Genomic DNA, 26,640 nt, shown 5'->3' on the forward strand with positions numbered 1-26,640 from the left:
GCAAGCAACTTTCACCATCTTCAGAAAACAAAACAAAAAAGAGCTTATAATAACTGCCTGCTGTATAATCTTGACTTTTGCTAATATTCTTTCATTTTACATGCGAAATTATCCTCTCTCTTGTGTCTCTTTTTCTTTCAGTATAGCTATTATAGTCCAACATATCTCAGATCAAAGGTAGTGACAAAAGGATGCCCCAATATGGGATTATTTCTTTAATTCTGTAGTTACTAAGTGGGCTGTTGATTGGTACCACCATCCTCCCAAACTCTTATACTAGTCACCCAGAATCAAAACCTCAGTTCTCTCTGACCTTTCCCTATTTTACTTTTCAGGCTCCTTATGTATGAAGCTATATTTTATTTCATCTTTTTTTTTTAATTCCAAGAATCTATCAAAAAGCTTTTCACATCATAGGTGCTTAATATGTTTGCTGAATTAAAATGGAAAATGGCACTTTGAGATCTCATTAGCACAATGAATTAATATTTTCTACAAATGGGAAAAAGCCAAAACATGGAAAGAGATGAAAACTGCAGACTCAATGTAAGTCACCAATGCAATAAGACAGCCAAAAAAAAGCTAACTTAATTTTAGAATTCATTAAAGGAGGCATAAGATCTATGACTAGGGAGGTGATAGTCTGGCTGTACTCTGCCCTGGTCAGACAATATGAGGATTTTTGTGTTCAGTTCTGGGCACCATATTTTAGGAAGGACATTGACAGATTGGAGTGGGCCAAAAGGAAAGCAACAAAGATGGTGAGGAGACAAAAAATAACGTCATTGGAAGTTCAGTTACAGGATCTGAGGTTGTTCTGCTTTGAGAAGAGAAGGCTTGGAGGGACGTGACAAATGTTTTTATGTATCTGAAGGGCCATCATGGGGAAAAGGATTTAGACTTGGAATACTTGGCCACAAGAGGCAGAACTATGATTAATGTTTAGGAAATGAAGAGAGACAGATTTAGACCTTAATGTAAAGAAAAATTTCCTAACAATTAGAGCTTTGCAAAAGTGGAATGGACTGCCTCAAGAGATAACGGTTTTCCCCTCAGTAAAGGCCTTCTAGCCCAGGGAATTTATCAGGGATGCTGTAGAGGGAATCCCCATTAAGACACAGATTAGATTAGATCATCTCTGAGGTTCCTGAATTTCAATGATTCTGAGCTAGTATATAGACAATCAGACTGCAGGTTTACTCATACTCGCTTCAGTGTTACAACACCTCTCTCCACCATATAGTTCTTTGCCTAATTTTTTCCTCGCTCAGAATTTCTTCTGGGAACTTCAGAATATACTTAATTTCTAGGTCTCCATAGATGTGAATAAAAGGACTCCTTACATGCACTCAGGGTAACAATGCATAATAGATGCAGGTCAGCCTTTTTTTTTTTGACTCAGAGAAAATGCAAAACAATGTAAAGGACTCATACTAGCCCAAGAATAGTCACTACATTTCTCATTTTGTTGAGTTTCACCTCCCACTACAGGGATCTTTACATATTGCCAGCCTTATTATGCTAATACTATAATACCTTGTATTCCCTCTAAAAGGAAAACAAATTTGGGACCAGGAGGCAGTTCTATTCCCATTGGATCTAACCTTCTTGAATAACTCAGAGTGACAAAAGTCCACATTGTCATTTATTTCCCATTTTTACTGTTCTGTTTTTCCATCTCCACATCCATGTGTTTGACCTTCTTTTCTCCATGAGGCTTGGATCCAGACTCTGCTAACATTCTACCACATGTCTAAGGCAACTGCAATGTGCCTCTGATCCTCCACGTGATTGAGAAACTCTGACAGTTCTTCATAGTTGCCATTAGTTGCTCTCTGTGGGGAGGTCATGTGGCTACAGCCCCCCAACCCAGGATCCAGGTAGCTTTCCTCTGGCTCTATCTCTCTAATTTTACTTCTGCCAGGTCTACTTGGTGCCCTTTTACAGGCCCAATACAAAGAACTGAGCTTGATTCAAAATAGTCTAAGAATCAAACCATCTCTATGCTTAGAATTTAATTACTTATCCTCTGTGTGGTGTGAATGGATTGACAAGTACCCAGGCTGGTGTGCTTCTCGTGACCCTTCAAGAAGATATCCTTAATCATTTCAACAAAGTCTCATTATTTATAAATGGTGGGTCCATGTCTTCCACTGTGAGATATAAGTAAAATCCTTTGGATCTACCCAATCCTCCCCAATATGCACATGGAGTGCTCTACTCAATTACTCCACGTGGATATCAGCACCTACCTAGAAGACACAAAGTCCTATTCCCAACCCCTGAAATTATTTTGTTTTTATTTTGTTTATGCTAATTTGTGGATATGTTGTCTCCTACAAGAAAATATAAACTTCCTGAGGACAAGGATTGTTTCATTTTTGTTCATATCCGGAGTGACTATTACATGGTAGGCACTTAATGAATGTGTTTGATTGGTTTATTTTACACATACTAAAAGCTGCCAACAATGACCTGAACTCTTTAATCTTATCACGTTGATGAGGCTCCCCTCATCAACAACCTACATTTTAAACACACAAATGATCAATTTTATCTTTGGAATATAATGAAATGCACATACATCCTTCAAGAAGACATGCTTGGCCATAAAATACTATGAGGAAAGGAGGGAGAGGAGGGGAAATAACCATTTATAGAGTTCCGGGCATTATGCTAAGCACTTTTTACAAATATTATCTCATTTGATCCTCACAACAATCCTATAAAATGGGTGTTATTATTATCCCCATTTTGCATTTGGAGAAACTGAGGCAAATAGACTTGCCCACAGTCACACAGGTAGTAAGTGTCTGAGGACACCTTTGAACTCAGGTCTTCGTGACTTAGGAGCAGTACTCTATCCATTGTAATTACCAGCTGCCTCCATGAGAAGTTTGAGGGGTAATAACTAACTTTCTTTTTGAGGTGATGAATGAAACCTTCTTGGAAGAGTTGACATAGAAGCAAGTGGCCTAAACCACCAGGACTGCTCAGACTGTGGTGTAGGTAGTCCAAAACTCTGATCCCATAAGCCTTGGGAAAAACATCCTTGTCACTCTTCTTTCTTCCCCAAGAGGCCACTAGCTCTGTTTCTACCCAGGTGTTAAAGTGATCATCCAGGGGGTCAATCCCTATATAGAAACAATTTAGCAATTGCTTCTGCAAATGATGTGATCTCTGCTCAGCAGCCACAGAAAAGAATGTTCTTGCCACCAGAATTCTTGACACTATCAAATGGTTTGATGTTAGAAATGGGATATAGTTTTATCAATGGCAATGACACTAAAGAAGATGTATTACTATCTGATCTGCTCTATTGCTGTACCCTAAGAATCACTGAGTGTTTCCGTCTGCCCTATAGTTGAACTCAATTATATGTGTTGTCTTCCTGTAGTAGAACCTAAGATTCTTGAGGACAGGGATTGTCTTGTCTTTTCAATCTGTATCTGCATTGCTTAGCACGATGTTTGGAACATAATCAACACATACTAAATGTTTTCCATCATTTTATCCATTTACTAATTCATTCTGGTTGGGCCTTGAAGGGAGAGATTTTAACAGAGGTAGTGATGGGAAGATCCAATTCTGTACATAAAGCTTGGAGGCAAGAAATGAGAAAGAAGAGTAGTCTAACTTGAACCACTGAGAATGTGAAAGAAAATGGTGTAAGTTAAGGCAAAAGAGATAGATTTGTGCCACTACTGTGAACCACTCTTTTTGTCTATGAAGTATGACAGATTTAGGCTTTTAGAGTCAATAACTTTATTTTATCCTCATTGAAAATAAACATATGGCAATGAGTATGCTGATCTTTGATCACTGGGTTGTCCTAGTACCAACTATTCACTTGACTGGCTCGTTTTCCCCTTTCCTTCCTCTTGTTGCAAAGAAAATATGACAAGAGTCAAGATTCAGTCTGGGTTCACCAAAAGAGATGTTAGTTTGAAAAGGACTGAAATTAGAGAGAGGTAATTCAGAAAACTGTTTCTAATCTATCCCCTTTCTTCCAGAAAGACCATTTATTACTCAGGCGTATGTTCATACTGCCAGTTTCACTTGGTTTGGAAGGCTATTTCAGAGTCATCACACAATTTACTGCTAATGATGCCAATTAATTAAAAAATTCAGAATACTAGAATTAATACACTGAGAATCTTCTGAACCTTAGCTGCCCAGTATATTAGTAATGGGATTTTTAAAGATCTCTCAACATAGCAGAAATCCATAAAGCACTCATTCAAATGAGATTTGAAAGACAGACAATGCAGGCATATTTTCTTGGATAACTATCATTTGGTCCCTTAAATATAATGCATTAGCAATTTCATTCTCCGCATTTAAAGATGACCCTTTTGCAGTTTGGGTTTTGGCCTGTCTACACTGTTCTGCTTTCTATTAGACCTAAATAAGATTCCCTTCTGAATAACTTCAGTGCACTGAATGAAACCAGTTCTGCTTGTGAAACATCACTTGAATGCTATGTTTCATCAACATCTCCTACCATAGCCAAACAAAGTCAACAGCTGGCTTTTCGCTAAAGTGATTATTTCTTTATTATTGGATTCTGAATATTCAGAGTTAACTGTATCTCTTGCTCTAGAGTCATTTCAAATTAGATTTTTAGATCCAAGACACTTTTGTTTACTTAGTAAAGGGGTCAGGGGAGGAGAGGTTTGAAAATAAAGGAGAAGAGAAAAGAAAGAAATGCTACTTCTAAAATATTTTCTTTTATTTGTTCTATGTTAAAATGAAAAGATGCTTTTAACAGCTGCACAGCCTATCATGGTCAGTTTCCCAGTAATCGGCTACAAAGCCACAGTCAATTCTCTGATTAAAAAAAAAAATATCAATTCATACTGTCACAGTCTATCTAGATTCATATTGTCCATACTCATTGATACAGAATGAGAACATCTGGGAATACAATTACCTATGACATGAATAATACTTCATTTTTGTTAAATAAAAACTTTCTAACAGAAAAAAAAATCTGTTCTCTTTTCAATTCGAGCTACTCATCATAAACTCAGAATTGAAAGTCAAACCTTGATTGATATAGTACCTTAAATTTCTGACTGATTTAATAGCATAATCTTGCATTTATATAGTTCTTTTCAACTAACAGCTTTCTATAGTGGTTATGTCGAATACTGGGAAGATTCATAGCATGACTTCTATCTTCTCCTGGGACAGTAGCCTCAAGTCAATGTAGTAGCTAAGACAAAACAGAAGACACAATAATCTACAAAGATATATAAAACATCACAGTCAAAATTGATATAAAAATGGAAGATGGAATATAACTGCCACTTCTTTCTAAACAATGGGTTAGCCTCAGAAAGAATAAGCCTGTTCCTAAGGCTCATTGCTCTGTAGATTGACCACCAAAGCATTTGAAATTTTACCCATATTTCCTAAAGTATCATACTGAAAACCGTCTCCAGATACCCCAAGCTAATCTCTAATCCTTGAAAGGAAAGCATAATTTATTATAGAATTACTTATTATATGATATTAAAGCTGAAAGGCAAGGCAACAAACATGTATTATTATGGTCCAAGCAGTGCACAGGGTCAGGGACCTTATAGATGATCATCTAATCTAGCTCTCTCATTTGACAAAGGAAGAAACTGAGGCCCAGAGAAGAACAGTGACTTCCTCAAGGTCATTAAAGGGTAAAGAAATGCCTTGTTTTTTCTTAATTATAACCTATGCATCACACGTATGTATACTCATCTTTCATGGGTCAGTAGCTAAGAATCACATAGTTCTGAGACAATGTAAAATGTTAATTTAACTGCTGGTAGTTTTAATATGTGGTCTTTACCCAGTGACCAATAAGTTGATACATAACTGGAGGAACTAAATCACATCCATACTGACACTCTTACTACAAATTACATTGTCAATATTTTTCACCAATCTCTTTCTTTTCTTATAATTTTAAATGTATTGCTTTTCTGTTATTGTTTCACACAATCCTTTTATCTGTAGATGATCAAACCTATAGATTTTTGACTCTAATAAAGTCTTCCATTTGTTTGATCAATAGAAATGTTGCTTCTTACCAGTCCTGGTACAAACACATTATTCTATTTTCTTCCATTAAAAAAATAGAGTATTTAATCTGTTTTCATTTAATTTTGCACTTGTTCAGTTTGTCTTTTTCTAATCATTCTTTTTTTATTCTTATTATTTCTGTTATTAGATCATAGGTAGCAGAGAAGCTTTGGTGTCAGGAAGACCTGGTACCAAATTCTATCTGTGACCCATAATAGCTATAGGACCACAGGCAAGTCCTTTAATCTCTCCAAGTGGCAGGCCACTCTTTGAGATTATAAATTACATATGAGTTGCTCTTCTGCATTGGCAGAGGATGTTTTCACATCTGGAGTTCTCTATATTGAGGAAATTACAGGTTCGAACCCTTGTCCCCTCAAAAAATCCACTTTAAATTTAATAAACCACTCTGAACAAAAAGTTACTATATCATGTATGAATAATGATGCGTATTTGATGTACATTGTTAGGAGTTTTTTTGGGGGGATTACTTTGCACCCACCCTTTTCTTTATTTTAGTTTCCCTACTTTTTTCCTTTGCTTTTCTAAAGTATCATACTGACTCTGAGGAATATAATTCTTTTAGGATAGTCACATAATCAGTAACTGGCTTAGTTTGGGAAGTTGGAAGACTGCTTTGAAGTGAATTTGTCTGTAAGCTTTTCAAAGTCTGATTATTCTCCAAGTTTCTATCTCTTATCTTAAGGTCTCATTATTCCTTTGACTCTACAGATAAAACTAGTTTTGTGACCCATGTTTCTTAATTTTTATGTATAATGTATCTCAATATCTCTGATTGTCCACTTTCCTCACTGGGAAGTCACTTGTGATGCTGATTCATGTTCCTTGGTTTGTACTTTCTTTGTTCTGCTGGTTTGCAATATGTTCTCCTTATTGTTTTGATGTTGAGGGTTAGCCATAATGTGTTGAAGAGTATCAGATCTTAGAATCATTTATTTAGGGTTAGAAGGGACCTAAGAAGTCTGGTCTGAACCCCTCATTTTGCAGTTGAAAAAAGTGAGGCCCAGAGATGTTAAATAGCTTATCCAAAGTCAAAAAGGTAGTATCATAGGATTATAGATTTCAAGTTGGAAAAGACCTTAGAGGCCACTGAATCCAATCACCTTGTTTTATAGATGAGAAAACTGAGGTAAGTAGAGGTTGTGGCTAGGTAGTATTTGAACTCAGATCTTTGAGACTTTAAGTCCAGTGCCCCACTCTTTACTTCTGAATCCAAATATAGTACTTCATAACATGCTGCCTCTATATGTCAGGCACTAAATGATGGTACAAAGGAAGATCAGTAGAGATAGTGTGGAAAAACCAAAATTTTAGATAAAGAAAGAGGATGCAGACTTGGAAGCTAATGAGAAATCTAACATCTTGATATTAAGAATACTTAAAAAAAGAAAGCCAGAAGGTTCTGGAAATAGTGAGTGTTAAAGAACATCACCAAAATATGTCACTATGTCAATAGATAGAAAATCAGTGGCTTCTGACATAACAATTATTTCAGAATCAGTCATTTATATGTAGTCATATCACCTAGTGATGAGGGCAAAAGTTAAAATTAATGCCAGATTAGAAGAAAAATGACAGCTGAGAAGATACTACATTTGATTATAGTAGTTAAATCTATCAACATTGGCTTGCTCAAGGTCACACAGGTGACAGCAGAAGAACAAGTCTTCCAACTTAGGTCTTCTGACCCCAAATGTAATGTTCTTTCTACAACACTGCATGGTTAATGGAACCAGCTACTTAAAACCATATTGCTTTCATCCCAGTAGTGCAGAGTAAATATTGATCTTCCACAGCACCATTGAACTGAAACACACTGGCCAAATGAGAGCTCCCTTGTTTCATGGACTTGTAGTATACACTTGGGTGACTTTTTCATCGTAAGTTCTGATTGATTTTCTTCTGTAGAGGGCAGTTTTTTCCTCAAAGTTGGTGTCCATAGGATAATACCATAGAAGTCTTGGCTTGAACATGCTAGCTGTCATTCCAGTTTCTTTGGTAAATAGCATTATTTTTTAACAAAGGTTCTTAATCTAAGATGCATGAACATTTAAAAGATAGCTATTTCAATATAGTTTGCTTCCTTCGTAATGCTATGTAATTTATTTAAGACATGTTAAAAATGCATGTTAAACATGTTAAAAATATATGTTGAAAAGGGGGCCATATGTTTCACCAGACTACCAAAAGGTATACGTAACACAAAAATAGGTTGAGTGCCTATAATATAACCTATTATTCTTTTCTGCTTTTATACTTAAAGGAACATTTCTTGAGTACCTAGTGGCCATATTGCCATATGCTGGGGGATGGACATGTCTGAGAAAAGAGGAGAGAATGACATAGAGGAATTTCCTATCACTTGTGAAGGTTTCTAAATGCTCCTTTTCACAGATGACATCATGCTAATAACATCTAGTCCCTGAACACTGCTAAGCCTCCTCAATAGAGTCTAGTCATTCAAATGAGATTAGCCAAATAACCTACAACAACAACAACAACAAAATACCTAAAGTGGATGAAAACTAGATATTTCTGTTCAATTGATCTCAGCCTGGTTTGATAAGGCCTCATAAATGCTCTATTACTGTGGTAATGCAGCTTCTCTATTCACAAGTGGCCCATGTGTCCAAACTGAGTTTCTTTCAAGAATACTTTACTGTTGTTACATAACCTCTAGAGCATGACAAGTAGAGGGTTAAGGATGAATAGTCAGGCTTAATGGTAAATTCGTTTTTCTCTCTGTTGGCTCTGTTGGCTGCAACTTGATTTTTAACGTAGTGTTTTGCGTGTTTAATGTTGCCTCTTTGAGAAATGAAAACAACAACCTAGGACGCTTAAGTAGTTTTGACCCAAAGGAAACTTACACATTTACCAAGAAGGGAACAGAAACAAACCTTACAGAAACACTTACAAAACCTAAGTGGAAAGGAAAGGTTTACATGCTTTTACGAAATTCTGTGAAAGTAGATTTTATTCATTTACACGTTCTTGGTAGCTTGAAAATTCCAGACCACAATCAATGGAGACAAATGCTCATGAAAGTGTAAAAATGAATACCCTCGAACAGGAAGGGAAACTCTCCTGTGTGCATGTGCGTATTTCATCAAAGCCCAGCGAACAGAGGAAGCCGAGACGCTGCTTTGAGGTAACAAAACATTTTTAACAACACTTTTTAATATATAAAATAGAGCGTTGTTAAATAAGTATAATGAAGTCAACCTAAAATACAATTTTATCTCCCCAATATCCCTTTAAAACAAAAGGAAAAACAAGAATAATGGAAGGTTATAAGATTAAATTATTTACCAAAGAAACCGGAATGACTCCTAGCATGCTCAAGCCAAGAATTCTTCTTCATGCTGTCACTGACTGCTCTCCTTTATGATTCTTATTTTTGTGGGATTTTTTCCCCTCTTAATCTTCCCATGAAGTATAACTTTTGCACTGCAAATAAAGAATTCTAATTGCAAAATTATATCTTACTCAGAAACCATTTTCTGCCCTTTTGCTATATAAACTCTGAAGAGATGAATGCTTCCACAAACAGAATGAATAAAACTCCAGTTCTCTATGGTGACAAATACAGGCACTGGCAGACTTTATCTAGATGGAGTTCAACAGCTACACAAAAGCTATCATGCTTAAATAATGGTGTTCTCAAATTGGGCTAAATATGCTTTTAAGAATTTTATTTTGATCAGTTATTTCAGGTAACACTTGTAGATAATATAACAGAGCTTTGAATTACATAGCAGCTATGGAAAATCTAAAAGGAAAAAATTAGGCCAGGCCTTTATTAAATTTTAAAGTATGCCTTTGCTATACTCTTGTAAAGAGCCAAATAGGGTATTCAAATCTCTGGAGATCACCAGTATAATTTCTTTATCATGTTCCATTTAAATTTTAATTATGCAGTCTACAACGGAGAGAATCTGAGTACTCTAAATAGGTCACACCATGATCAACCTAACAGCGTTCGAAAGTTTTCCTCGTGAAGATCTTTTCTTCACTATGCTGCTTGCCACACATGCCAGAAAACTATACTATATAAATAAAAGCATTTCACCCAGATGCTATAGGCATGTATGTCCGTAAGAGAAAAAAACATTTTGGATCAGGCGATTAGAGATAAGTGGAAGTCATGTTCTGGAAATGGTAAGTAAATGAACATTTATAAACATTCCCCTGGCTACTTATCATTTGGATGCATTAAAGCAATATAGAAGAAGCTTTCATACTGTAAGGGTTCTATTTCTTTTTTCAGAAAAATCAACAGCAGCATTTGATTTTTACTTACCAAATTAAAAAAAAATATAAACTACTAACTCTGGTGATAAATAAAAAGCTCTTTGCAAACCTTAAAGCACCATATGTATAGTGGACATAACATTCTGTCCTTCAATTTCTATCAACATGTAACTTATTTAGTTTATGATGCATTTTTTTTTTGTCTTAGATTTGGTCCCTGCAAAAGATTATTTTGGAACAAGAACCCAGGAGAAAGTTATCTTTAAATATACAATTTAACTTTAGTTGAACAACAAACACTAAGCACAGGCTGAAAAATAAAATAGTATCCTTGAAGGAGTCAAAATATAGGACAAACATCTAAAAAAGAAACTATACCCTGTTTTTCTCACGTAGCTAGAGATAGCATCAAGATTTGAAAAATAAGTATAAACAAAATAACTTTCCTGGTTCTGCAAAGATAAAACTCATATCTAAGTACTGTTTAATAAGATAAACCTGAATATTAAGTATATTAAGGCAAAAATACTAAAAAAATCCCCCCAACTACCCCCCAAAACTCTTAAAATTAGCAAAAAGGGTTTCAATTTTTCCAACACCCACTCCCTTTTAGTCATTTATCATTCCACTCCAAAGAAAAATAATTTACAAGGTAAACATCATATAACCTATAATTTTAGATTCTTGCATAACATGAAAGGGAAGAGCATCTTTTTTTTTTCTCATGTAAGGGTAACAGGCATACCAAGGCAGGTTGTACATATATGAATAGTGTATATAATTTGAGGTTTAATTTCTTTGAAAAGAGGAAAATACCTGCATTTCCCCCAACTGCTAGATTATTCACTTAGATTTAAAGGAGACTTAATTTTCACCTATAAACCAAACATGCTTTCAATAAATGGACAACATATGCAGAGTTTTGTTGACTGCATAGACATGATCATTTCCCAAAATGGATTTTCTATCCACTGGATTGATGCTGTCACGGAAACAAAAAGACAAATCGTCAAGTTCATCAATCAAACAAAAAACATTTATTAAGAACTTACTGTGTGCTCTTGGTATCAGAACAAAAGTGAGATGGTTCCTGCCTGAAGGAAGCTTAGATTCTCTTTGATGAAACAACAGACACATTTCTTTAAAAATCAAAATAACTAAGTAAGTGCATACACACATATATACATACACACACACAAATGCATACATGCAAAGTAAATGCAAGGCAATTTTATGAGGAGGGGAGGTATTAGAGACCAACAGGATAAAGAAAGAAGGTGGCTTCTTAAATTGAGCTTTGAAGGAAGTTAGGGATTATAAGAGGCAGAGATCAAGAGGGAGTGCATTATAGGACAAGGAGGAAGCCTGTTCAAAGTCATGTAGGCCAGAGATGAAATGTTATACAGGAATAGCAAATAAGCCCATTTGGCTAGAATACATTAAACCTGGAAAGGTAGGCTGGAGGGAGCCAGATCACGAAGGACTATGAAACATAAAGAGGAGTTTATATTTCATCTTAAAAACAGAAGGAAGCCATGGGAACTTTTTGAGCATGGCTGTGGCCATCATCAGACTTGTGCTTTAGAAATATCACTTTGGTCACTATGTGGTAAATGGAATGGAGAGGGAGAGATATGAGGAAGGGAGACTAATTAGGCAACTGTGCTGAATGGATAGAAGGTGACTGATGTCAAAGGATGTTAATGGGGGAGAAATGATAAAATATGGTAATTGCTTAGCAATATGGAACTAGAGAGAGTGAGAAATCAAGATAACTTTGAGGTTGCAATCTAGGTAATTAGAAATATTACGATTATCTTGACAAAAAAACAAGGAAAATTAGGAAGATGGTAGATTTTGGGGAAAGATGAGCTGTGTTTTGGATGTATTGAATTTGAGATGCCTATTGGAGATACAGTTTTAAATGTTCAACAGAAAGTTTGCGATGTGGAACTGGAACACAGAAAATGGAATGGGGCCGCATATAGAGATCTGGAAGCTGTCTCTGAGTGGGACTTAGTGATATCATTGAGAAAGAGAGGACATAGAAGAAGGAGAAAAGATATCCCAGGATAGAATCTTTGGAGATTCCCACATTTAAGAGATCAGACATTGATGATTATTCAGTCAAGGAGACTGAACAAAAGCAGTAAGACAGGTAGGAGGAGAACCAAGAGAGTACAATATTGAGAGAGAGAGAGAGAGAGAGAGAGAGAGAGAGAGAGAGAGAGAGAGAGAGAGAGAGAGAGAGAGAGTGAGAGAGACGTATCCAAGAACAGAGGATGGTGAACAGTAGCATCATCTGTATGCTTCATAGAGATCAAGGAGGATGAAAACTAGGAAAAGCTTTGACAATTAAGAGATCATTTGTAACTTCATGAGAGTGGTTTTGGTTAAGTGGTGAAGTTAGAAGCCAGATTTCATGAATTTGGGAAGCAAGAGGAGAGATGAGGACAGTCAATGTCGGAAGGGTTATGGAAAGAAAGGTGGGCATACTAATGCATTGTTGGTGGAGCTGTGAATAGGTCTAACCATTCTGGAAAACAATTTGGAATTATCTGAATAAAGTGACTAAAATGCCCATATCCTTTGACCCAGGAATTCCATTGCTTGGAATATACTCCTATGGAAGTCAATGTTTAAAAAAGGAAAAGCCAATATACCCCACAATATTTACAACAGCTTTCTTTTTGATAGTAAAGAACTGGAAACAAAGTATATGGGGAATGACTAAACAAAATCTGGTGTAAATACTAAAATGGAATATTCTCTTGCTGTAAGAAATGATGAATAGAGACAAGCACGGGAAAGTGGAATTGGGAAAGTGTAATATTAATGTGAAAAGTGAAAGTGAAAAATTAATGGAAATGGCAAGAAAAACGATGACAAAGGAATCAAAACTGAATGTTGCAAAATTATAATGAGCAATCATGCCCCACTCAAAAGACATGAGAGGGCAGAATTACATTCTTTATCACATAAACCATTTCTATTTATATAAAATATAAGATCTTAGCTTAATGCCTGTCCCACAGTATTGATATCTTTTGTCTTTGTATTTATCTGTATTTCCTTATGTATTTCTCCCCTCTCTCCTTCCCATAGATCCATCTCTTATAACTAATAATAAAAAGAGAAAAAAAATCAATATTGTTCACATTTACTGTACTGTCTGCATTCAGTGACCCTTTGAGGAAACAATGGCAGAGGGGAGAGGAATGTATATGGTATCCTAGGCGGTCAAAAAGAGACTTCCAGGTAAGACTAAGAATCCAAATTGATTCATATACAAATTAAAACCATCTCAGAATTGATAAAGCCTTTATTTTAATTCATAATAGTTTCTAAGAAGAAAATGAGAGGAAAAGATAAAGGGGAAGTCACAGTAAAAAAATAAAAGAAATGAAAATATGTCCTTTAGATGCCAACCTATAGTGTACATATAATACTGTGGGCTGAAATGAAATTCTTGGATAATATAATTTCAACATTGTCCTGAAAAATTCCATATAAAATAGGAGTAATTGTGGTTTGTCTAGCTCTTGCTTCTATATCTCAGAGAAACTTAGAGAATTTGGGATCACCCAGAGGAGAGGACTACAAATGACATTAAATTTAGAAGAAAAAAAGAACCTGTAAGAAGTTATTACACACAAAAAATTTATGAACTGTTTCTGAGCAAAGAAAGCAGAACCAAGGGAACAATATATACAATGGCTACAATAATGTGAACAAAAATGGGGCTAAAAATGGAAGCTAGACTTAGATTAAATGAAAAGAACAATTTTGATGTGGGAAGAAAGAAGAAGAAATCTCTTTAACCTCCCTTGGTAGAGAGAAAGAGAGAAGATTACAGCTGCTGAATGTTGGGTGAGTGGTAAGATGTATTCATGTTCGGTTTAGCCAAATTGTTTTACTTTGTTATAAGGGAGGGTTTTAATAAAGGGGGAATATGAGGAAATGGTTGTGGTATAAAAAACAAAAAGGTCTCAATAAAACTTTGTCATTAATGTAAAGATTACTTTGTCAGAAAGGAGAAGGCTAGGACTAGACTATTTTTTCCCTATGTTATAGAGGGTTATTATAAAACAATGAAAGAGCGGCAGAAAATTTACCCAAGCTGAATTAAGATGAATGGCATTAGATATAATGAAAAGCTTTAACTGTTAAAAACTGTACACTCCAGCATTGGATTTTGAAAAGACTTGGAAGGGCATCGTGACACAAGGAGTACACTGAGCTTGGAGTCAGGAGGGCACTGAGATTGATTTCAAACTCAGCTACTTACTAGGTACGTGACCAACGGTGAGGGGTGGGGGAAGTGGCATGTCATGTAACATCTCAGAACCTCAGGGTTCTCTTCTGTAAATTGCAGATAACAGTTCTGTGCAAATTCCTATCTCATAGAATTATCATAACAGTGCTTTGCAAACCTTAATGCATTACGTAAGTGTAAGTTGTTATGAATAGAGTCTCCTTTCTTGGTTATCATTAGGAAGAAAGTAGATGCCCATCTTTCTTAGTTTGACTATTAATAGGCAAACTAGACAGTGCAGAGGATGGAGCACTGGGCCTGGGATAAGGAAGACTTGAGTTCAAATCTAGCCTCAGATGCTTACTAGCTGTGTTACCATGGGAAAGTCACTTAAACTCTGATGCCTCAGTTTTCTCAACTGTAAAATAGGGACAATACTAGCCCCATAACCTCACAGAGATATTGGGAGTACCAAATGACATAACATTTGTAAACACTTAGTATGGTGCTTCCACATAGGAAGTGTGTCATTTATAATGCTATATGAATGGTTGATTATTCCCTTCTTTTCCCTTCCCTAACAATTTGATCTGGAGATAGCAGAATTTCTTTTAAAATTTCTAACAAAATTGCTCTCATCATCAAGAACAGGAAATATATGTTCAGAAACTACTAACATCTTTTCCAGAAACATTAGCACACACACACACACACACATATTTTATACACATAAAGTGTGTGTGTATACACATACATCGTGTCTGCCTTTATATAATTGTCTTTTTTAAAAAAATCAACAATTCTCATTTATTTAGGTATTGATATACAGCTAGATATGTTCCTAAACAGGTGGCTAGAAAGCAAAATCACTTACATTGAATTATATTTTGCTATTGACACCCATTATAAAATGAAAAATGTGTTCTCCAGAAAAAAATCATCAAGGTTATCGGGCACTGAAGGGTTGGGTGAGAGAAGCATTGACCGAATAAAGATGACAAAACAAAAGAATAAATAAATGCAATAGTATTATGAGTTTTGTTTTTAAAGCTAATCCTGATTCTCTCCCTTGCTTCGATGTCTTCTTCCATTACCACCTGGTTTTGCTGTTAAACTGTAGCAGAAGAGTCATAATTGGTAATGGGCTTTTTGTCACATGGCTTAGCCATGTCTTTGACCAAGGCAGGTAGCCAACCAGAAGGAGCCTTTTTGCCCCCGCCACTGATCGCATTTTGTTGATTTCAAATTCCCTAACAATTTGTTGTTCAGTCTTTTTTCAGTTATGTCTGACTTTGTGACTCCATTTGGGGTTTTCATAGCAAAGATACTGGAGTGGTTTGCCATTTCCTTCTCTAACTCATTTTCCAGTTGAAGAAACTGAGGCAAACAGAGTTAAGTGACTTGCCCAGGGTCACACAGCTAGTAAGTGTCTGAGGCCACATTTGAACTCAGGAAGAAGATTTGAACTCCAGATCCAGGCCCGGCACGCTGTGCACTGTGCCATCTAACTGTCCTTTCCTTAATAATTAAAACCAAGTAAATTAAATCCTTTCTACCTAAATTCCAGATGGGATTATCATATAATGAAGTATAGGAATAAAATGTCATAAAATGAGGTAGCCAAACAAATCAAGCAGTTCAGATCTCTGTCCTTAAAACAAAACAACCCCCCCCACATTGATACAAAAATCCACTTCATTAGATCTATTACCCTTTCCTTTCTCAGACAGACTCTGTGAAAAAGCTGCTGTTAATATTCACTGTTTCTACTCTCTTTCCTCTCGTTCCTCCGCTTGCTTGATTCTGGTCTTTAACTAATCACTCTACCGAAACTACCCTCTCCTCCACAGCAATCAATAATGTCTTCACTGACAAATCTGATGGGCTTCTCCTTCATGACTTTCTACTGCATTTGACACCTGTTGACCACCTTCGACTCTTGGATACTCTCTCCTCTCTGGGTTTTTTGCAATATTACTCTCTCCTACCTGTCTGACGGCTCCTTTTCAATCTCCTCTGATAGTTCATCATCCACACGACTACTCCTAACTGGGGCCATTCCCCAAGGTTTTATCCTAGGCCCTCTCTGACTCTCTCTTGATAACTTCATTAGCTCCCATGCATTTAAACTATTAAGATTTAACTATCATCTTTAGGCAAATAATTCCCAGTCTACATTTCCAGCACCTGTCTTTCCCTTGAGCTTCAGTCCTTCATCACCAATTGCCTATTGGACATTTCAAACCAGATGTCATAGAGATATTTTACACCAAATATGTCAAATTGACCTGCTTCATTTCCCCTAAATGTCCTCTTCTAAACTTCCCTATTTCTGTAGAAGGCACCACCATCTTTCTAGCATTCTGAGTTTGTAATCTTGACACAGGGCATCTGAGTGGCACAGTGGATAGAATGCTGGGCCTAGAGTTAGGAAGACTCATCTTTGTGAGTTCAAATCTAACCTCAGACATTAACTAGCTGTGTGACCCTGGGCAAGTTATTTAACCCTGTTTGTCTCAGTCTCCTCAACTGGAAAATGAGCCCAAGAAGGAAATTGCAAACTATTCCAGCACCTTCACCAAGAAAACCTTAAATGGGGTCATGAAGAGTCGGACATGACTGAAACAACTGAACGATAAAATCTTGACATAATCCTGGACTTTTCCCTCTTCCTCACCCCACATATCCAGTCAGTTATCGTATATTTTTATTTCTACCTTCACATCTTTTACACCCAATTGCTTTTCTTCATTCACATTATTACCTTAATTCACTAAAGTGACTTTCCAAAAATGTAGGCCCAATCATGTCAACCTCCCTACTCAATAAAATCCAATGGCTTCTTATTGCCTTCAGGAGCACATAACAAAATGCTCTGTTTGACATTCAAAGTTTTTCATAAGCTAGCCCCCTCCTACCTTTCCAGTCTCCTCATACCTTACTCCCTAATATATACTCTTCAATCTAGTGTCACTGGCCTTCCGGCCATTCGACAAACACGTCTCTCAAAGCATTCTCTTTGGCTATCCCCTATGCCTGGAATGCTCTCTCTCCTTACCTTCAAAGAGTACCTCTCTTCCTTTAAGATGCAGCTCAGACACTATCTTCTGAACGAAGCCTTGCCTGATCCACAAATTCTAGTGCCCTCCTTCCCAAACTACCTCATATTTAACTGCTTTGTGCATGTGCATATACATGCTGCATGTATTTATTAGTTTATCTGTATGATTATATATTTTTATTTGTACTTTTCTCTCCTATTAGAATGGAAACTGTGAGTTGAGATTGTTTTATTCTTTGTATTGCAATTCTAATACCTAGCACAGTGCCTGACACACAGTAGGCTTGTAGTAAAGGCTTATTTATTGATTAGTTAATTAGGAACTTCAGTATTTATAATAATTCTGGACTTTCTTAAAGCTATAAACTTCAGGACTATTTATTTTTCGGTAAGTTAATACTGAGTGATGTTAAAATGGAGTGAATATGATGCTGGCTTTTGAGACCGGCACCTGTTAAAACAATCAAAACTTACGTCAATCTGAACTGCAGGCCCTCCTTTACCCTGCTATCAGAAATATGGCTTTGACTCTGATAAGGCACATAGAGAAAGCTGAACTGGCCTTTGCTACAAGCAGAACAAACACGAGGAGTGATATAGACAATGGGAAATATTCACTTTTCACAGTTAGCTAAATGGAATGATTAACGCCCATTTCCCTATGACTTTCAGAGTAAGAGAATAGCATGACTACTCCATGCAGCCAGTTTAAACATTTGTTTTAATCTAGACAAGATCATTGGCTTTAATATTTATAATACAATTACAATGCTTAGTGCATGTTGCTCATATAATCTAATTTTTTTTTTCTGGTGACTTATTCTCACCAGGCTTTAATTTCGGCGATGGCAAGAATTCAAAAACACATTTAGGTTATCATTAGCAATGAAAAACAAACCTGGAGCTTGCTCAATCACCTCATGTGCATATCTCATTTAAGCTTCAAAGTCTTTTTTTTTTTTTACTGCCAAGACAAACTAAGTTGTTCCATGATTTGCACATTTTTACAGTATATTATCAACTGGTGGCCAGCTAGGTTAAATTAATGCCATGAAAGGCAATTAAAGTTGAAATACTCTATCCCTGTGCAATATTTATGAATGGCCTTTCACAAAATTTCAAGATAGTCATAGCCAATGAAAACTAACCCATAAAGCTGCTATAAAATGCCACTATCTTTCTAGCTGCATATCATTAGGAAGCAGTCGCCTGAACTGTGATTTCTTCCATTTCTTAGATGCCAGAGGTAAGTACTCCTTTTTATGAATAAAAGGATAAAAAGGTCTAAGTGTCATGTATCACTAATCATTGGCTAACCAACAAACAAATTAACTTCAGGTGCTTGGTTGTAAATAGCACCAAGGCATTCCAGAGCTCATTTATAGAAACCAAAAGACAGGCTGCAGAAATTTGAATGAGACAGAGAATAGAACAACTGATTTGAATTCTACAGGACGGTGCAAATGAAACCATTGTCAAAAGAAACATTGTTAGATGCCAAGAGAAATATTACTCATCATCAAATAATCCAATTTTTTTTGTATTAGTGTGAAGCAAGGAAGTACTAGTAAACGAAGATATCCCAAACCATCCCCTGAGAAGGGCAGCTGAATATCTTGGGTTGCTTTTAAGCATAAATGAGGAATAACTGTCATATTATTCTTCACATCTTTTAAGCTATGTATTGAAAGGACAGTAGTTACAATAAAGATATTTCTGTGGGAACATTATATATTTTCAAGATGATTCAACATTGAAACGCCAAATAATTCTCACAAAAATAAGTACATCATTACCAAAATACCTTCCACCAAAGCCAACAAAATAGCCCACAGTCCCTTCAGTATTAAATGGATTATAATGAATCCAAGTCGCTGCTTGATATTCATCACATAATGTCACTTCATAGAATTCAGGGTACCACACCAGCTTTTTCAGACATCTGAGTAATTTTCATCGGCATGATTACAGCACGGTGTGTACCCTATCTGGCAGCACGCAGGTGGTCTGATCCTTAGCTGGTCTATAAAAGTTTGGAAGTCACTCCCCATTTCCTTATTTCAAGATTAACTTACCCACCACAGACACGGGCAGATACACTATTTTCTCTTTCACTGTAAATGAAGGGTGGCTTGGATTTTCACGGCGGACTTTTCCCACAAGTTAGAACACAATGTACAAACTCAGCGAGAGTATATAAACCAGAACATATGTACAGTTTTAACCCTAAGAACTAGCACACAGTTAAAACGTTTTTTTAGGAAGTTATCCAAGAAGCTAAGCCTGATAGTACATTACATAGTTGGATTGCAGTAAATATTATTTGGCAATTTTGATTTTGATGTTATAACTAAGATTATGTTTACTTTTTTTTTTTTTTTTACAATTAATACAATCAAATGTGCTTCCTTAACAAAATGAGATTTGCAGCTTCTCTTCACCCTTAATTCTCACAGCTCCAGAGGATTTATTACCAGCTTTCGGTTCTTTTATTCATTGGACAAATAACTTACATGCTTGTTATGTCCAAGGGGCTGTAGTAAGTATGCTGAGAGACACAACGCTGTATACCTACTTCAAAGCTACTTCATTTGTCTGATCACATTGGAAGTTCCCTGAGGACAGAGAATGTTTTAAGGGTCTTGATGCACTTCTCAATACCTAGCATAGTGTTTTGCACACTCAGTTAAATGTTTGTTGAATGATTGATTGAATGATAAATTTCTAAATTCTGTTTTTATTTTTGTATTGTTATTAAGATAGTTTATTTTTATATCACCTTCATTTTCATTTATAATTTTTATGCCAAACTTAAAAACACGAATAAAGATGAATATCTCCATAAGCAAATAAGAACAGAAAAAGATGATTGTATATGAAACCTTGAATCTCATTATGTACAACTTGTTATTTTAAAGTATATACTAATGCAGCACTTTAGTTCCAAACCTGTCTTTCTTGTCTATACTGCCCTCTGAACTTGCTTCTGATCTTTTCCATCCATTTAAAAAAAATGCTTCATTGTACTAATCATTAACCCAGTTCCTGCCTCTTAATCCCTCCACTCTATCCCTTCCCTCCATCCCACAAAGAAACATCGTTTGTAACAAGTTAGCACAGTCTAGCAAAGCAAATCCACACATTGGCTGTGTCTAAAATGCGTTATCTCATTGACTTCTAGTCTACCATCTCTTTCCAGAGATGAGAAACAAACACCATCAAAAGTTCTATTGAAGTAATGGTTGGTTATTTTATTGATCATAGTATTTAAGTCTTTCAGAGTTGTTTTTCTTAACACTGTTGTGGTTGTTGCATAAATTATGTTCCTGACTGCTCATGTCATTCTTCAGTGCTCATACAAGGCTTCCCTGGTTTTTCTGAATTTGTCCCTTTTGACATTTCTTAACAGCTCTATACTATTCCATTTTATTCACATATGTAGCATAATTCATTTAGCCATTTCTCAATGGATGGGCACCCCCTTAGCCTTTATTTCTTTGCCACCATACAAAGTGCTGCTATCAATATTTTTGTATCAGTCTTTTCCCTATTTTTAAATTTTTTATTATTATTTTTATTAAGAGGTTTATACCTATTAGTGGTATCACTGGGTCAAAAGGCATATGGAGTTCAAATCCCTTTTCAAAGGCCCTTTATTGATTTTGATTTTTGTTGCATTATGGTCAGGAAGGTTGTATGGAATGTTTTTGGTTTCCTGTGCTTTTTTTCCTAAGGTTTTATGCCATGGAATGCGATCATGTTAATTTTAGTTGTTGCTTACCTGTGATCATGATTGTTTCTACTTTTTAAAATAAAAATCCCCCTGGACCATATACATTTTGTTTTAGTTTTTCATTTTAACTCTCTGTAGATCATTATATCTCACACATTGATCCTGGGCTGGATTCAGTGCCTCCAGGAAACTCCCTAAAACTATATGTTGCTAACACATGCTGATCTACACTGATAGAGAGAATTTCCTCATCTGGGAGCTCCCTATCCCAATGAAATTACTGTCCAGTCCCTATTCCTATCTTTTCTCATAAACAAAATAGTTTTGAATTCTACTTTCTAATCCATTCTATCTCTTCCATTTTATGGGTGAATTTATTCCAATCGCATCCACAATTATGATTGTTCATTGTAATTCCTCTCTATTGTATCATCTTATACTTTTTCCTCTTTTTGACCCTCCCCCCTTCAATAAAAGAAGAGGGCAGTATAAAAGAAAGAATGTGATTAATATTAGTGATCTGTAATTGGAGTGATCTGTTTCTATTCCACTGTCCCTCCTCTCTTTCCTTCATCCAGATCCTCTGGTTCTTAAATATTTTTTCATTGTTTCCTTTTAATTTCTCCTTTTTCTCTATTCTCCTAAGTTAATGTGTGTTCTGACTATGACTTCTCTTCTGGAGTCTCTGTCTTAAACTTCTTTCCCCTTTCCCTACTCCTGTATCCTATAATAGTTTCACATTTAGGGTATTTCTACCTCAAACTCCTTGTGTGTGTATATATAACAGAGAGAAAGAGAGAGAGAGAGAGAGAGAGAGAGAGAGAGAGAGAGAGAGAGAGAGAGAGAGAGAGAGAGAGAGAGAGAGAGAGAGATTGGGATCAACTCTACTTTGTCCAGTTCAGAGTGAGGTTCATGTGATGTCTATTTTCCTCCTTACTCTTCCATATTGGTTTACTTTTCTTCTTATGTGCCCCAATTATGAGACATGGTAAGTTCCTTTTTCCTCATTTCTTCCCTGACATATTCCTTTTCCTCCTTTTTCTTTCCTATCTTAAGATAATCAACACATAACAAAATGACTGACTGCTGGTTCCCCTGCTCATCTTACTCAATTCCCTTAGGATCCTGAAAGAGTATTTGTGTCTTTTCCCCCATTAGAATATCAATATTTCATCATCATTTAATGCCTCCCAATTGCTCAAATATATGGACCTTTTTAGATTTCTCTTGATTCCAATGTTTACAGTGAAAATTTTCTACTTAGCTCTAGTCTTTTTATCAGGAATGCTTGAAAGTCCTCTACTCCATTAAAATTCATTTCCCCCAAGGGATTATATTCAGTTTTGCAGGTTAAGTTATTCTTAGTTGTAAGCCTTTCAATTTTGCCTTTTGAAATATCATATTACAAAATTTTCTCTTCATTAATGTACTACCAAATCTTGTGTTTTCTTCTGAGTATTTTCTTCTGGCTTGCCCTCGGGCGTCCTCTTGATCTATAATATTTCCTGATTGTCTTCTTCTGTCTACTCATATCTCCAGCCTCAGTTACTGATTTGAATTTTTGTGCAAGTGCCAGGTTCTGCCATCTTCTGCACTCTTGGGTGGAGCAGTCAGGCCCTGTTTGACCCTGACTTCAGTTTCCTGGGTTTCTGCCACCACTTCCAATTTCATTGATGTGTTTGTGTTCAGAGTGCTGGCAAGATTCAACGCTCTGTGGTCAGATATCCCTAGTCTGGAAGCTGCTATAACATATCTGCTATGCTCCCATCTCCCAGTCCTCCCCATTTGAGATTTAGGGTCCTGTCCCCATCCAGCACCTGGCCAGTTTAGGCACTGCTACAAGCTTTTTGCCAGTTCACCTGGGTTTATACTAGCTTCTCTGGAGGGATGACTCTTTTTTAAGTACACAGTTTCTAGTTATCTTTTATTATTATTAATAATTATTAATTATTAATAAGCTTACTGATATTTTTCTTTAAATTTCCTGATTTTTAATTGATTAGGTGCCTTTCAAAAAATCATTGCTATACTATTAGTGGGAGCCCTGGGTTCCCCTATGATCTTCAACATTGCCATTTAAACCAGAAGTCTCTAAATTCTTTTTAATGGATGTCAAATTACAGTTTAGAGTCTGTTGATCATATCTTATTTAGTACATATTAACAATTCATATTTTTTTTCCTGATGACACACTATTAGGTATTGATTTCACCTATGGCAAAAATTCAATAACACAGCCGGCTTATCACTGGAACTATATTACAAATTCCTTGGGGGAGAGCCAGCATTCTTTCCTAACTCTATAAATACCTGAGCATGGTAGCAATAATGTACAAGCAGGAAGAAATAAAGTCTGACTGGTTTGTAGATTATTGATCTTAGAATAATGTAACATAATAAAATATAGTATACTGTAATATAATAAACAATCCCTTGATTTTTGTGAAAAGTAAAATTCATGTATATTCATTAATGACCACATGGTATTAACCATAAAAATAAGGTTACTAGTTATTATAAATCATACTTAGGCTCATAGGAACAAAGATTTAAATCTAAAAAGAGACTTTAAAAATAATCTAGTTAATCTCTCTCAATTTACCTATAAGCAAACTAAAATAATCCGAAAGATTATAACTTGACCAATTTATCACAAAGAAAAAGGAGTAAGTTTGAACACAGTGACTTGAATGAAATGTTAATTTATGTTTATATATATATATATATATATATATATATGTACACACACACACATGCACACACACATATATATATAATACTATGTGCATTCACATACAATTAAATTGTAAATATCTTTACATTATTCATTGCTGCTCCATTCCCCTTTAGTGTATATAAAAGTCATACATATTTTTAAACAAAAACCCCCAAAATTCAATTAGCTTACCTTGATAATGTTCCAGATAACTCGGTAGTAGTTGCTCTGTAAAAGACAGGGAAAAACAAGTGGTTGAAAGACGCAAACATATAGTTTTCAGAGAAAGAAATATGAAGGATCACCAACTACCTGAAAAACTCTGAAGATCACTATCAATTGGAGAAACTGAAATGAAAACAACCCTGAATTATGACTTCCCAGAAGTCAAATGAACAAATATGGGAAATCTCATTGTTGGAGGGGTCATGAGCAAACAAGACCACTAATTCACTAAGAGTCGAGTTACAAACTGTTGTCCTGGAAAGTAATTTTAAGTTCTTCCATAAAGGAAGGCAACATGGAGGTGTGTACAGAGAACCAGTCTAATATGTGTCTAATGTATGCCAACTGTATGACCAGGCATTTTACTTCTCAGTACTCAAGTCAACTCTCTAAGAATTCTAGATTCAAGAGAATGTGGGTTCAGATCCTGCCTCTGATACTTATTATGTCTGTGATCTTTAGCAAGTCTCTTAACCTCCCTGGGGCTCAGTTTCCACAACTGTAAAATGAAGGGGTTGGAATAGTTGGCCTTTGATATCCCTTCTATCACTATAATCCTGACTCTAAGACTCTGTACTCTGCCCTCTTCCATTTTCCCTCTATAATCTCTCACTTGGTGACATCATCAGTTCCCATAGATTTAATTATCATATCTATGCTGATGAAATTTAAGTGCATATATTTAGCCCTCGTCTCTTTTCTAAGCTATAGTTGAGCATCTCAAACTCCCTATTAGATATTTAAAACTGAATGTTGCATAGACATCTCAAATTCAGTAAGTCCCCAAGTGAACTCATTATCTTTTTACCAAAATCTACCCTTCCTCAGGAATTCCTATTTTGGGTTCCATAATCCTGCCAATCTGCCAGGTTCTCAACCTTAGTATTATTTTTGACTCCATACCCCACATACTGAATCAATTGTCTAATATGGTCATGTCTACCACCACTACATCTCTTAAATCTGTCCCTTCTCTTCATTCACATAGCTACCACTACAGTTCAGATCCTTATTCCCTTTTGCCTGAACTATTGCAGTGGCTTCTTAATTGGTTTCCTCCCCTGAAATCTCTGTTTTCCAATCCATCCTCCATATAACTGCAGAAGTCCTAAAGTCCAAGTCTGTGTATATAACTCCAATATACATATACTTATCTATCTATCTATCTATCTATCTATCTATCTATCTATCTATCTATCTGTCTGTCTGTCTGTCTGTCTGTCTGTCTGTCTGTCTATCTATCTATCTATCTATCTATCTATCTATCTATCTATCTATCTATCTATCTTTGGCAAGGCAATTGGGGTTAAGTGACTTGCCCAGGGTCACACAGCTAGTAAGTGTCAAGTGTCTGGTCTGAGACCGGATTTGAACTCAGGTTCTCCTGACTCCAGAGCCAGTGCTCTATCCACTGCTCCACCTAGCTGCCCCTCCAATAAATTCTAATGGTGCTTTCCTATCTCTATGACCAAATATAATCTTCTCTACTTAGCTTTTAAAGTCATGTGCAACCTTGGTGTAACCTACCTTTCCAACCTCATTAAGGAAGGAAAGGGAAGGAAACAAAAGGAAAAAAGGAAGGGAATGAGCATTTGTTAAGTGTCTATTATGTATCAGGCACATACTAGGAGCTTTACAAAGATTTACTCTTGTGATTCTCATAACTCTGTGCTATTATTATTCTCATTTTACTGTTGAGGGAACAGAGGTAGAGAGAAGTTAAGTTACTTTCCCAGGGTCACACAGCTAGTGTCTAAAGCCAGATTTGGACTCAGGTCTCCCTAGCTTTAGGTCAAGGACTCTATCCTCTGCCGCCTGCCTGACCATATTATTTTACACTACTTCCTTTCTCTGCACTCTAGTTTGATCAAACAGGCCTTCTTGCCATTACTTAAGATACCCAGTCCAGAATTTCCATGCCTTTATACTGGCTGTCCCCCAAGCAACAACTTCTACATGAAACCTCCTCCCAGGTTCAAATGCTCGATAATTTATCTTTTATTTATTTTGAAGAATCTTATTCATGTCCATGTTTTCTCTTCTGATAGCATCCCTGAGAGTGGGAAGTTTCATTTTTGTCTCTTTATCTCCCTCACCGAGCATACTGCCTGGCACCTAGTATGTGCTTAATAACTGCTTGTTGATTGATGCATTGTAGAAAAACTACTTCTATACAATGGTGGGGGAATTTATTCAACAAGAGCCTCACATGTCAACCAAGTCACAGGGAAGACAAAATACACACACACACACACACACACACACACACACACACACACACACCCCCTAACTAAATCAGTGAAGAAAACAATAAT

General features: G+C 36.1%; 1 protein-coding gene across 4 annotated transcripts in view; it reads right to left on the reverse strand.

The window, feature by feature from the left end:
• The window catches only part of CELF2 (CUGBP Elav-like family member 2), a 1,000,575-nt gene that overhangs the window by 468,097 nt on the left and 505,838 nt on the right, over window positions 1-26,640 (reverse strand). For all 4 annotated transcript variants that reach the window (XM_078154853.1, XM_078154848.1, XM_078154841.1 and 1 more), the window contains one exon: window positions 24,293-24,328. Coding sequence is in view for 2 of the 4 variants with exons in the window: in XM_078154841.1 (XP_078010967.1) it covers window positions 24,293-24,328 (36 nt within the window). In the remaining 2 variants the exon portion in view is untranslated. The remainder of the gene's footprint in view (window positions 1-24,292; window positions 24,329-26,640) is intronic.

The sequence above is a fragment of the Phascolarctos cinereus genome, unplaced genomic scaffold (genome assembly GCF_003287225.1).
Source record: "Phascolarctos cinereus isolate Bilbo 61053 unplaced genomic scaffold, phaCin_HiC Scaffold_1;HRSCAF=81, whole genome shotgun sequence".
Taxonomy (NCBI): Eukaryota; Metazoa; Chordata; class Mammalia; order Diprotodontia; family Phascolarctidae; genus Phascolarctos; species Phascolarctos cinereus.